The sequence below is a fragment of the Thermobia domestica genome, chromosome 18 (genome assembly GCF_964235325.1).
Source record: "Thermobia domestica chromosome 18, izTheDome1.hap1.1, whole genome shotgun sequence".
Lineage (NCBI taxonomy): Eukaryota > Metazoa > Arthropoda > Insecta > Zygentoma > Lepismatidae > Thermobia > Thermobia domestica.
The window spans coordinates 172,807,280-172,821,729 of NC_137471.1; the positions used below are offsets into that span (position 1 = coordinate 172,807,280).

Here is a 14,450-nt window from a genome sequence, read left to right on the forward strand (position 1 = left end):
CCCGTTCCAGATAGATAACAAACCTGAAGAAGTAGTGAAGAGATTGTGTCAACAGATTCATGGTTCATCTTGCAAAGAAACTTTTTACAATAATCGGTTTACAAGCTGCAATTTGGTTAAATAAATGGAATGAGACAGTAAGTTAACTATTATAGGGACAATTCGTAAAAGCAAGAGAGTTGCCCCCGCGTTTGTGAATGCCAAACGGAGGAAAGAATACAGTAGTGTATTTGGTTTTCATTAGAACTGCACCATTGGTTCGTATGCATCTAAGAAAAATCTGTGTTTAGTGCTGATCTCAAGTATGCCCAATGACGTCAAATTAGATGAGAGTACCAGAGATAACAGAAAGCCAGATATCGTCACATTTTACAACGATACTAAAGGTGGGGTGTACATAGTAGACCAGATACCTACTGAATATGACGAAGAAAGAAGTACTACACGATGGGAAATAACGTGATTTTATCACTTCTAAAATGTAGAACCGACTAATAGTAATGTTATACATCCAGCGAACACAGCAAGTTTTTCGGATTGACTCTAGAAGATGCTTCTGTAGCTCCTCATGTAGGAAAGCGAGGACGATGTTACATGTATAAACACAGTAAGGCCAGATATCTTGCCAAAAGTGCTGTAAGTGGTTTTGCCTAAGTCACGCAAAAATGATGTGTGGAGACTGCTGCAGAATTGAAACGTGAATATACCGCTATTAGGAGAAATCCTGGTTTACTTCTTTCTAGTTAATAAATATTTTATTTTCAGTACCGGTATTTAAGCAATAAAATAGTCACATAATTATCGAACTTAATTTTAACAAGAAAGGTATTGCCTCAATAAAAATGTACAGTTTCGCTTAAAGCGCATCCACTGTCTGGTGTTTGTATTTAATAATGTAAATATAATACAAATTTAAATCCTAGTTCACATCTTATCAGACAAAAATGTTCCTGGGTCAATGAGGCAAAATGTTACCATTCATAAATTTTTTTTTCACCTTACCACTATACGGTTAGAAACAATGAATCTCACGAGGGTAAAATGTACTGGCAGAGCGTAAATATTAGGGAAAAGGAGTATGCTGATAGCGATTTGGTGTGGGGTCTAAAGTGAGGTAGTATATATTGCATGAATAAAGGGTGCTGAGTTTGGAAGCGTTTGTTGATATACGAGAGATTTACTTTTTCGATATATTACTGTAATATGGACAAGTTATGCATTGGTATAGCTCCAGAGTGGGACTAGGTAATCGGACAATGAAAGGTATGTGGAGAACTTTTGGTTAGAAGGTCAACAGTTTTTTTTATAGATTTTGAATAATGAAGCTATCCACACTGTAAATCTGTATGTTAAGTTTGGCAGTAAGAAATCTTTGTATATACTTAGGATCGTGTATGCATAAAATACAAAAAGACGGCATCAAACGGCAGAAAAGTTAAAGTTCGAGCTACTGCTTCGCGAAAAATATTTGAGCTATCTCTATGCTTTATCATTTCCATTGTGAACCCAGTAGTAAGGCAACGGCTAGAGTCTGCGTTTGACAGTTGGAGATGCAGTGAAATATCGTTATCATTTATTGGTAGAGAACACTCGATTAAAATAATTTACAATGTTCAACTCAGGTGGCAAGAAAAGAGTGAGAGTGACTTGGACAACGTGATCCCACGCTAGAGAAGTGTGCCAAATCAGATGTTTTATATTCTGCTACAGTCAGATGTACAGTAGAATGCTGCTCAAAAGTGCAGTGAACAGAAAACCACCTTTAAACTATACTACAAAAATGTACAAAGTGTTACAAAGAATTTTACAGACTCTGCCGTAAATATATCTGTTTAATATTGAGCAAAACATGTCTGAAAATATCGATAAGGAACAGTGGAGAAATAAGACCGCAAGACCATAAAGGCGGATTGTTTGTAGTATTAAAATTAATGGGGCAGCAGACCACAGAATGATCTCGTATGTGAGTGTGAAACTATTTGAGCAGAGGTGTGTCCAAAAACAATCTTCGTCGGGTGTTTCTGCAGACCATATAGGAACAGTGCTCAAAGTTTACTTGAAAGATGCCACGAATCATTTCCAGATGTTGTCAGAAGGTGACAAAGTTGCTCATTTTGGTGACTATAACTTGAGCTTAGATAGGGATCTACAATAAACATGGGATAACGTCAGACACAAATGACATCCGTTTGTCGACCATTCTACTCAAGCACTCAATTTGGAATAGTACAATTTTCATAGCACGAGTAAAAATAACAGCTTAGGTTATACCATCTCTATTCCTCCAACAGAATGCGACATCTCATATAAACTCTCCGCACGTGTGAGATTTTTGTCTTTTGTGGATTATGATTTAATTTGCAATATGTGAACCTTGAGTAAATGCCTTGCTAAGCTCTTTGCATCTCTTTGGTGACTGACTTGTGTTCAACTGCATTTCAAGTTTTGAGCGTAGACTATATCGTCTTCCACACCTTCCACGCGTGACGTTTTGATCCTGTGTGGTTCAGCACGTATGAACGTAGAATAAATTATAATCCAGGATTTTTGCAAGGTGAGATTTTGCTACTGTGTGTATTCACATATGTGTAGCCAATTTTGAACGTAGATTAAATGCCTTACCACACTCTTTACATGTATGATGTTTTACTTTTAAGTGCATTAACATGTCTCTAGCCAAACTTCAACGTATATCAAATTAGATACCACACTCAGGGCATATTAATGCATATTCTAATGGCTATTAACATGTGTAGCCAGAGTTGAAATTCGATTAAACTTCTAACCAAACTCTTAGCATACGTGACCTTTTTTCCTGTATGGATTAGCATGTGTGTAACGAAACTTAAACGATATTTAAATTCGCCATCACACTCGTAGATTGTGTGATATTCTGTTCCTCTGAGAATTAACATGTGTGTAGCCAAACTTGAAGGTTGAATTAATTTTTCACCACACTGTTGGCACGTGTTTGGATTAACATTTTTGCAACCAAACTGGAACCTCGATTAAATGCCTAACCACACTCTTGGCATGTATAATTTTTTCCTGTGTAAATTAAATAAATGTAGCCACACTTGAACGTAGTATAAATCCTTTACCACAAGCTCGGCACGTGTAAGTATCTTCTGTGTTAACTAACATGTGTGCACCTAAACTTGAACAAAGACAAAGTGCCTTACCTCACTCTTGGAAGGTGTGATGTTTTTCTCGCGTCAGGTTGTTCTCCTGTGTGTATTAACATGTGTTTAGCCAAATGTGAACGTTGAGTAAATGCCTTACCACACTCCTGGCACATGTGACTTCTTTCTCCTGTGTGGATTAACATGTGTCTAGCCAAATCTGAACGACGAGTAAATGCCTTACCACACTCCTGGCACATGTGACTTCTTTCTCCTGTGTGGATTAATGTGTGTCTAGCCATATGTGAACGACGAGTAAATGCCTTACCACACTCTTGGCAAGCATGAGGTTTTTCTCTTGTGTGGATTAACATGTGTGTAGCCAAATGTGAACGACGAGTAAATGCCCTACAACACTCTTGGCAAGTGTAAGGTTTTTCTCCTGTGTGGATTAACATGTGTCTAGCCAAATGCGAACGACGAGTAAATGCCTTACCACACTCTTGGCAAGTGTGAGTTCTTTCTCCTTTGTGGATTAACATGTGTTCAGCCAATTGTGAACGTCGAATAAATGCCTTACCACACTCTTGGCAAGCGTGAGGTTTTTCTCCTGTGTGGATTAACATGTGTGTAGCCAATTGTGAACGACGAGTAAATGCCTTACCACACTCTTGACAAGAGTGAGTTCTTTCTCCTGTGTGGATTAACATGTGTTCAGCCAATTGTGAACGTCGAATAAATGCCTTACCACACTCTTGGCAAGTGTGAGGTTTTTCTCCTGTGTGGATTAACATGTGTTCAGCCAATTGTGAACGTTCAATAAATGCCTTACCACACTCTTGGCATGTGTGAGTTCTTTCTCCTGTGTGGATTAACATGTGTCTAGCCAAATGTCAACGACGAGTAAATGCCCTACCACACTCATTGCACGTTTGAGATTTTTCTCCTGTGTGGATTAACATGTCTCTAGCCAAATTTGAACTTTGAGTAAATGCCTTACCACACTCTTGGCACGTGTGAGGCTTTTCTCCTGTGTGAATTAACATGTGTGTAGCCAAACTTGAACATACTCTAAATTCCTTGCCACATACTCCACATATGTGAGATTTTTCACCTGAATGCATAAACTCACCACTTGACATAGTTGAACGTTGATTAAAGCGTTTATCACTATTATGGTACGTACGACGCTTTTCACTTTCCTGCGTCACCATATTTGTTGTCAAACGTGATCGACGAAATCCTTTGCCAAACTGCGTCGAAGTATCAGATTCCTCATAAGAATGAAAGATGGGTTTATTCAATGTAGTAAACATATTCCCTTCTCCGTGGAAATCAAAGATGTTATCGCGCCTGTAACAAATTCAACAAACAGTGAAATGTAAATGGAGATAATGAATAAGTAGCAAGTAAACATGTAATCATTCGCTACATTTCATGATAAAGTTACGCTATATTACATGTTTTATTACATTAAATATTGTGGAAATATGAAACGGAGTACCATATCACTATTGTCTCAAAATAAGTTGCTGTAGTTTGTTTCACTATATCAAATTAAACTATCATTTATATCGTGGCGGACATAAGTCTATGACCAGGTATTGTCGGCTGCCTTCACACAAATGCACAGCATGAGAATTAAATCTGTCTTATCTGTAGTTTCGTGTGGAGAAAAAAACAACTTGCGATCCAAAGGTTTAAGAACAACTCAACGTATTAATAGACACTGTACGGAAGATCATTCACTTATGTCATCATAAAAGGAACACGAAAGGCGTTTTGAAACCAATTAAAAAATTACATACAACTTTCCAAGCTGAGGCAGAGAAATTTAAAGTAACAAGACTAAAGACGAATCATTTACAGCGTTGTGATCGTGGTTCAGTGGTCTAGTAGCTTGACCAGTTATCTCGAAGATCTTCGATCGAATACACGTCAAGCATTTTTTTCTTACTCTAGGAATTTTGATGGAAATAGAACGGCGATAACACACGCTTCATTACATTCAAATATTTGAATACTCGTTTGTTTCAGCACTTGAAATATCAAGTTTTCAGGAGTAATACTAATAATAATAACATTTATCTCGAAGAATATTTAAAAATTAAAAACTTATTATCGCTCAGGTCGTACCATTACAAGCAGAAACGTGATATTAGGCAAAAAAAAAAAAAAAAAAATTAGTTTTGTGTAATGTTGCCCATGAAAAGACGAATTTCTCATCTCGATTCTAAATCAAACCAAACAAGATCGGGATGAAACATTTTCATTCGAGACGGGACATGGTTAACTCACACTATAGTCATGCTTTGGAGATGAGAATCGAGACGAGACCAAAACTATCGTAAACATTTCTGAAACTTATCTCGATTCTAGAAATAGTGTAAGCAACAATTGCTCTGTAGACAGAATCTTATTCATCATTTTGTTAGTTTGTATTTCAGAGCTCACTGAATTATGATCTGTGTATCTATTTTTGTAGCAAAGCTTTTTTAATTACATCTGCAAACTTCACAAGTTACTTTATTACAAGCTTTAGTTTTCAATTATATTCAGTTCTTTTTTTTTACAGTTTTTTTCCTGAAAACGTACAGTAGAATATATTCTACACGAAATATTAATGGAAATCTTTCGTTTAAATTTGAGTAGCTGTAGAGGTGTCTCATGATGGTACGTAACCCCTTTCCCGAAACCCCTTCGACATCTTCTGTAGCTTAGCCAGCATAACCATTACTTAAAAACAAATGTAATTACGGCTCTTGTGAGTTCAGAATCCCTACTTTCTACACGAAAATTATATCGAAACTTTCCGTTATAACATGTACCTTTCCTTTATAACATTTAGGTCGTTGTAGGGAAACTTACCGTTTTAACATGTAGCTAGTTGTAGGGACGTATCGAGAAAGTATGTGCTGTTGCTCCTGACACTTCTCTCCAATCCCGACTATTTTGTAACTTATGCCTTACGCTACGGGGTATTTTACAGGCTTTAATACAATGTGTCCTCATACGGAATTTGTTACCTATACTATTATTATTATTATGACTATTACTGAATATTTGAGATCTCAATATTACGTCCCCCTACCGTAGCAAAGCTGGGATAAATGCAATAAACAAGTGACAAATCTTGGGAAATAGACGAAAATCAATGTGAAGGTTACGATTATATTTACAAGAATCTAACAACTACCAAAAAAAACGATTTCAAGCACATGGCGACCGTTTTCCGGATTAAATTATAGCAATCTTCCCACAACTGCTTTTACAATACCATTAGTTATACAGATAACGTGTTGAGTTTTGAATCTGATTAGCCTAGTGTCGACAGTCAATTTCCATCAGATCTTCGGCGAACACAATTAATTAAAAATAAAGCAGAGTGACAGATAAAAACAAGAAATGAGTAATGTAGATTTTTCATGTAAGTTAAGGAAATATGTTTTGACCTTGAGGGCAACAGAGAGATTAATGTAGCTCATAAAAATTTTTCTTGTTGATTTTTAATTCTATGTAGATGTGAGTGGATAGCAAACAGCTGATTGGGTATACACACATACATGTTTTACACTATGCACCTTTATGTGCATTTATGAATAACAGTAAATGTTTTAATACTAATACACACTGAGCAACGCTATTTGATAATATGTAAAAAGAAAACAGTATCACGTGACAGTTTCAACACATTAACTGTGCAAACAAACAGAGAACATACAGAGAATGTTTCGGAAAGCAGGAATTAGGACGTACAGGAAAAGAAGACGCAGAATAATTGAACTAGTCAGAAGAAAAAAGAGAAAAGCAATAGGGAACAAAGATCAAGGGGGAGTAATATATAAAGTAGGATGCGAGGAGTGTAACAAAATTTACATAGGAGAAACAAAAAAAATGCAAAAAAAGGATTAAACAGCACCAGGATGATGTAAGATTGAAAATGGACAACAATGCGATATACAAGCATCAGAAAGAAACAAACCACAGGATAGGGTGGGAAGGAGCACAGGTCATAAAAGTAGAGAACAGGACTTTGGTGAGAAAATAGAAGGAAGCCAGAGAGATTATGAAAGCAGGAGGCAAGGTGATAACTGGAATGCAGGATTCTCGATAAATAAGGAGTGAGAGAAGATTCTGCTTAAAGAAGAAGGAATAAAAAGGAAGAAGAAAGAAAAAGAAACAAAATAACAGGAAAATAAGGATAATTAGAGGACAGGACGCATCCAGCGGAAAAAAGTAAAACTTTAATTAGACACGTGTGCAGCTAAAAAGTGAAAGTGAAAACCAGACAAGTGTTACTTTTTAAAGAAGGGGCGGAACCTAATAAAAATTGATCTCCGTACAATATATATAAGTGATGACCAACTCCTAGCACCCGGAAGGAGTGGAAGTCTGATGAAGACACAGTTATTGTGTACAAACTGTCACGTGATACTGTTTTTCAAATATTATCACATGGCCTTGCTGAGTGTGGTATTGTGTATTAGTACAAAATGGAATCAAGGACTGATAGAATAGTTATAGAAAATATTTTATATATGGTTCTAGTTTATATCTGTGTTAATTTTATATTGAAGCACTTCGCAAAGTGAAACCTGAGTTGTGAAAAGAAGGATTGGTTGGTAATGGTCGTAATATCAAAATTCATAGTGTTTCATGTTTTAAGTGCATGTTTCTTATTTTCGTATTAAACTCAGACATTTATATTTTTGTACTTTGAATTAGTTGCTCGTAATTCAAATCAATATGGAGGCTAGTGTTTTAGAACAATTTCAAGCAATGTTGACAGAGGAATTAGAGAAACAATTAGAAACCATTGCTCAAAAATGGTAATGAATATTGGATGTCTAGGACAAAAAATACATGAATCAGTAGGTGAACTTCAAACCCTGTAACAGAAACGATTTGGGAGCATATGAAAGAGCGAATTGAATGCGAAAGCAGACAGCTTACTTAATGATATCAAAGTAGCCAATAACTCCTTAACTGAAGTACGCTCTGAATTAGTTAACGCGGCCAATCATGTTGATTCAGTAGCTGCTGAGTTTAAAAATAGTGTAGCGGAATGAAAGAGAGGTCTCACTGTGTTCTATGAATACATGCGAACGGCACAGTTTGAGTGTAGGCAAACCAACAAATTAAAAGAGTGGAAGGCGAAAAGAAACCGTAAATACTCTTGAATTCAAGGCGGACCAAGTTGGGAAAGATATGTGCTAAATAAACCAGAAAGTCGATTACAGTCAGGAAAGGGAAATATGCAGTGTATAGATAGCTAAAAAGAAGAATCGTTACGCGTACCTCTGGACAATTGTTTCTAATGTAATTGTTTTGCCGGAAAGGAATACCGATGTTTCACACATGATAAGCGGTAGCGTTCAGGTTGCGCGTATCCGCCCTCTCGAAAAAGCCAGGGAAGACTAGAGAGTTCAATTGATGATTTTGTGTGATAACGAAGTTACAGTGTTGTCGGTTTTGTGTCGCAGCAAATGGTTTTGCGCGACTTAACAAATTCAAATTTGTCTTTGTAACAGTGTATGTCTAAGGTAAGTTGCATTTTAGTGCTGCAAATCTATTCCGACTTTATCAGCTTTGAGTATTGTAGAAGGAAACGACTTCAAATTCACAATAGACCCGCCAAGCGAATTGTGTTTTACGTAGTGAAGGTCTCGTATATAAAATATCGGTCGGAAATGTTTACCGTAAAGAAGCGTAAAAGTAACACTTCCAATAAAGCACACGTAGTCGAAAGTATATTTCCGTTATAGAACCGAAATGTAACAGCAAGGTTAAGAAGAAAATAAGATGGCCAATGATACCCAGTTGAGTTTTCGTAATACATTATTAACGTAAACTCGATTTCTAGGAGCATAATCAGTAGAATTAAAATGAGCAGACGTGATCATATCAGTACATCAGATGCAACATTTATTAATTTTCAGTTGCCGAAATGTTTGAATTTTCAAACTAGTACTTCACTTTTCCGAAATTGTAAAGAGCGAAAATTTAAGTGTAGTGCTACTCAAAATGTAGACAAGTTGATTGCTCATGATGAAAACAATGTTCGTCGACCTCCACGTACAGCGTATTCTGAGCACGCACAACCACACATTAGGCGTGCAGTAAGAAATAAGTTGAGAATAAAAGGAAAGAGCCTTGGTAAGCGTAATTCGGAACGCACTAAACTCGGTCAAAGACGAACTACATGCAAATTAAAGTCGAGCTGTAGGCGAGGTTATTTCGTGTCAAACATGCGGAAGAAGTATATATGGACTCCGAAGAGCACTAAAAAGCTTAAGCGAAAACACGTACGAACATTGTATAGTAAACTACATGGCAAAATATAGTAATAGTAAGAGCAAACCTAAAAAGAAATTTATGACAGGTATCGCAATGCAGCGTAAATCCAAACGTCGTAAAGGAAGGTGTGTTATTACGTGGAAGTTTAGTAAATACGCTGTAAAAAAGGAGAAAAGTACCGAAATTAAACAAACTAACTGGAAAAGTACACGTAACCGTGCTAAATTACAGCTCACAAGCGTAACCGGCACAGATGGAAAATTAAAATCTTGGCACAAAAAAAGCGTGAACTTCACCCGAACTCGGGCTAAACCCCGGAAGAGATGAGAAATCAGAAATACCGAATTTGAACTTTTAAACTTTTAGATTATGAAAAAAGGATTATTGTTTATTTCCCCGAATTTCGAAGGTTACTTTTCGGAATCAAAGTGTGTGCCCACCGCCACTGACGCACCAGTCCAAGAAACCATCAAAATCGCTCTACAACCAGGTACGTTTACTTAGATGTCATGTTTTATGGTTTCCTTACAGCTTTTGGAGATGAAAGATGAATGTGGAAAGGAGAGGAAAGACAGCATTGAAAATTTTAAACAGGTAATTGATTTAGAACGCGATTTCGGACTTTGAAATTGTAATAATACCGCACCAGTTTTGAAAAGTATGGCTGTCCCGTTTTGGATGCGGACCTTCAGTATCGAATTCTTATTAGGATGTTTAAGTTTTGTATTTTTTTTTCAGGTCTTTCCAGTTTTGGGAACCATACTTCATCATAAAATTTTATTATCAAATTTTGCTTGAGTTTTTAATCATTCTCCTTTATGCTTATATTAACATTAACTGTCCCCATACAATCAAGCATTTAGAGACATGTTAGGCAATTAGAGATAATTACGAACATAATTAGAGAAGTACTAGTAATACCTACAATTAATCATAAAGTTAAAATTTTGGATAATTAAAAAAATGTGCTCTTCAGATAGTGATTTTTTTCAACTGATGTTGTGATTGTATAATGAGAAAATATGCGAAATTTGTAATGTAAGATTAAGTGGCCGTCAAAATACTGTAAGTTAAATACAATTTAGTATAATATTGAAAGTAATTGACAATAACCTTGAATTTGATAAAGTTGCTCGATGAGTTGTTCGTCGTTCGATATATATATGCAGTTTACTATGAAAAGTCAATGTCCATTCAATGTGACTAATGATAACTGAAGTTAATTGACTTCAGAGAAAGCGATATTATAAGTTAAGAAGAGTTGAAGGTTAAAATATAGTTCATCCCCTAGGGACATCCCTACTTTCGTTATAAAATTAAAGTGATGAAACCAGTGCGACGCCTGATTGGGTCCCAGCTAATATGCAGATTCGGCAATTGACTAAAATTTCAAAATTTTGTTCTAACTTTTAGTGTTTGGCATAATTAGAGAAAAGTATAATAGTAATAAAATTGATGTTCGGATTTTAGATTTTGATATAATAATTGATTTTGATTTGGATTTATAGAAAATAATTAGGGTTTTGATTTGGATTTAAAGAAAGTAAATTAAATGTTATTCTTTTTGATGTTTGAAAAAAACTCTTGTATTCTTGTGCCGGGAATCATAAACCGATCTAAAGAAAAAGAAAAAGGGAAGCCCGTTTACGATTCCACGGTACCCTTTACTACGATAAACACCGGATACTATGATGTATCGATAGTACGGAGTGCCTACGTCAGTTAGACAGTATATGGTAAAATTAAGGTTTATGTTATGAGAACATATTAAGATTGCTACGTACGAGTAGGCCCTCGACAACAAAAATGTTTAATGAACAAGTTAATATTACTGTTATCTTGTGTTTCACTATTGTGACAAATGCTCTCGGATGTGACTTTATTCTCGATAAAGATAAGTGCAATTGCTAGTAAGTCACACATAAGTATTAGCTAGCGCTCTTTAAAAGGTTACATTTGTAAACCTACCAATTTTGTAGGTACGAGCGGGCCTGAAGTAATAAAATTGATTAAAAAATTGATGAATTGAAATGTGGGGCTGTAGCATTAAATCTCCTCCCAGGGTGTATTTCTTGTCGTCCTCTTCATTGTATTTATTTTCTTAAAATGCCTCCTCAAGGCCTGAATGTTGACAGCCCAATTGGGGTTCGGAAATTAACCCTGATTTGTCATGACTTGAATGCCGAAGGCATGCAACTACGGTGGCATGTAAGGTCTTAGGGTAGAAGCGATTCATTTGAATCGTCAGTGACCCTGCAGGTCTCAACTGTAAGAGATTGTCAGCACCGTTGGTTTTAGGATCCAATTCATTTATCTGTATTTTTTATGAATGGCTTACAACCTGTGTTGTCAACTAAATACGCACAGAATGGCGCTTCATAAAGCCTAACCGCCGTTTAACTAATTTATTTGTATTAAAGTATTCAAACGGTTATTAGTTACGTTGTATAATGCAAGTTACGTTGTATAATATAACGAAAATGACTTAACATTAACGGATATTCTTTTAAAATCTGGCGGTCCTTACAGTGACTGCTTTCCATACCAACACAACAACAAACTCTCCCTGTAACTAGAACTGATGCTGACCCCCAACATTAAGACCAAAATAAAGTTACATGTTCTATCGTAGGTGGTAGTTGAAACTTCGTGTATACAGTTCATGGTTTTACTGACGGAGGACTGTGAAACTCTCTTCATATTTTGTACGAAGTAATGCCCGATGTGCAAAGTAACCCCTTGTCAAGGTAGCTAGTAACCACTGTAAGCGAAATGAAGTATCAAAATTTAGTGTGGCAAATCATAACATGGAACTATGAAAATGTTTGGGAATGAAGGGATCCATATAATTAAGAAGTTACGTCCCTAATGTATTGTGTTACTTTGGAACACAAATATACAAGCAAAGAAAGCATTTCAGCATGTTACCTATAAAATACTTAGGAACGTACAAGAACACATTCAACACGTAAGACATCCTAAATACAGAATTTTGCGCTATCCTTGTTTACCCACATTCTGCGTAATGCCCTAATCTGCATAGCAATCTTATTTTTACCGGTCATCTAGCACATGCTGGTTAGCGTTGTTTTTACAATAATTTATATATTATGTACGTTCACCAAGCCTTTAAAGTGATCCCATATTGAGAAATGCAGGTCCATACCCTAAAAAAGATTCCTGGGAATGTAAAAAGTCGACTTCCTTGAAAAAATGAGTGCAGCTATGAATTGGACTGATGTATGGACCTCTACAAATAATGAACATCCATTGTTGGTTAAAATATTCTTTATCTTGTCTTTTACTTATGTCTTTCTAAGCCCACCGGAAAAATGAGGCTAGACCCATTTGGGCTAAATTCTAAATAAAATCACAAACGTCCATAGTTTATGTTCGAATACATTACAGGTTTACATTTGTAAAATTTTAGGATAATTACCATTCTCATTATTTGTTATTTTACATAAGTCTCTATATAAATAAAACAATATCGTCGAGCACCCATATTTTAAATATGTGAAACAATTAGTGAGAAATGTGTAACCAATAATAAAGAAATAATTATTTTATCAAGATATGAACTACATAAGAATTGTATGGATGGCATCTATCTTGTTATTATTTTTATTTGGTATGCAGCTTGTCTATGTGTCTCATGTCATTTCCAAATTGTAGGCTACTATCTTACGTTCATGATATCTCCCATACCTAAATATTTGTCGTGAAGTATTGCATTTAACCAACAAAATTTCCGAAGCATGTAACCGTATTATCAATCTGAGCCAATTAGTTAATGAAAAATTGAACATTACCTTTCTGGCCGAACTGAATTTAAACTTTTTGTTGTTAATTGTTGGGAGTCATTAGAATACGACGCGCAAGTCTCCTGAACCACAATTTTTCTTAGCGTTTCTATATTAGTTTCAAATGCAGGATCTTCTTCTAGTGCTAATTCTGGTTTCACCCTATCAACGTTTAGTTTCACATCCAAAGAGCACATAGCACTATCCTTGTCCACTGATACCTCTCCTTCCGTTGTAGATAATATTAACTCTTTGTTGTCATTCTTTAGTTCGTATGTCCACCCTCTCCCTTCGAGCGGATCATCATGAGGTAAGTCATAAGCAATTTCTTCTTTGCACATCAATTCCAACTTAACAGAGGCCTTACCAGCCATTGTGAATTGAAATATAATAAGAATTTAACACTGTTCTCATACTCCCCTTATATTTTACGTTGCCAGTGTTAATGAAATCATTTACAAGTACGTTCACAAAAGCAACTTTATATTTCCAAACTCTTCTTCTTCCTCTTATTCTTATTCATCGGCCACAATTGCTCTCTGGCAATTGATTGTTTGTTTGTAGTAAGCATCACAAAAGTTTTTAATAGTATCATTATCACTGTATTGAACAAGAATATCGGCAATTTAGAATGGTAATTAAACGTGTAAAATGTAAAGATTAGAATAGTTGAAAAATGATTAAAAAAAAAAGTAACAATATGTGTACAAAGTCATAAAACAGATAGAAAGTAGTAAGTATGATAAAGCGAAAATACGTGAAAAAAGAAGTGTCGCAATCGGGAAAAAGTCAAATTTCAGGTTCAGGTTCAGTTTCAAGGTATTTTCCTTCCTTCCCTTCGGAAGTTTGGTTCGGGAAAAAAATAAAAAAAGAGAAAGTAAGTACTGCTCCTTTTTCATTTAGAGTTTTCCATTTTCTTTTTCCACCAAAATTCAAGAAGTTCTTTGTTTTTTTTTATTTCTTTCTCACTTAGTTCCCTTGCATTTACATTAAAGCCTAGCCTCCAAGCAAATTTAACCAAATTTCCTTCCTTTTTCATTTCATCGATCCATTTCCATTTTCCCCTGATTTTTAGGGTTTCTTCACATTTTAACAATAAGTGTTCTAATGTTTCATCTTCTTTAAAACATAATTGACATTTTTCGTTCACTTCTTTAAATTTTTTTCAATCTTACCCCTGTTTCAAGGCTCCCTGACCTGGCTTTGAAAAGTAAAATGCTTCGCAAAT

The 14,450-nt window shown here is 35.6% G+C and overlaps 1 protein-coding gene across 1 annotated transcript; it reads right to left on the minus strand.

The window, feature by feature from the left end:
- Nucleotides 1–5: 5 nt before the first annotated feature.
- Nucleotides 6–14,025, minus strand: LOC145674763 (uncharacterized). Its single transcript, XM_081744952.1, has 2 exons — nucleotides 13,232–14,025; nucleotides 6–4,475 (listed from the first exon to the last, which is right to left on the minus strand). The coding sequence occupies exons 1-2, from the start codon at nucleotides 13,594–13,596 to the stop codon at nucleotides 4,016–4,018; spliced, it is 825 nt and encodes a 274-aa protein (XP_081601078.1). The 5' UTR covers nucleotides 13,597–14,025; the 3' UTR covers nucleotides 6–4,015.
- Nucleotides 14,026–14,450: the final 425 nt, after the last annotated feature.

Excerpts from the sequence above, each read along its gene's own strand:
- LOC145674763 (XM_081744952.1), bottom strand. The coding sequence starts at position 13,596 with ATGGCTGGTAAGGCCTCTGTTAAGTTGGAATTGATGTGCAAAGAAGAA. Across the intron at positions 4,476-13,231 it reads AATTCAGTTCGGCCAGAAAG|GCGCGATAACATCTTTGATT; the intron begins GTAATGTTCAAT and ends AATTTGTTACAG.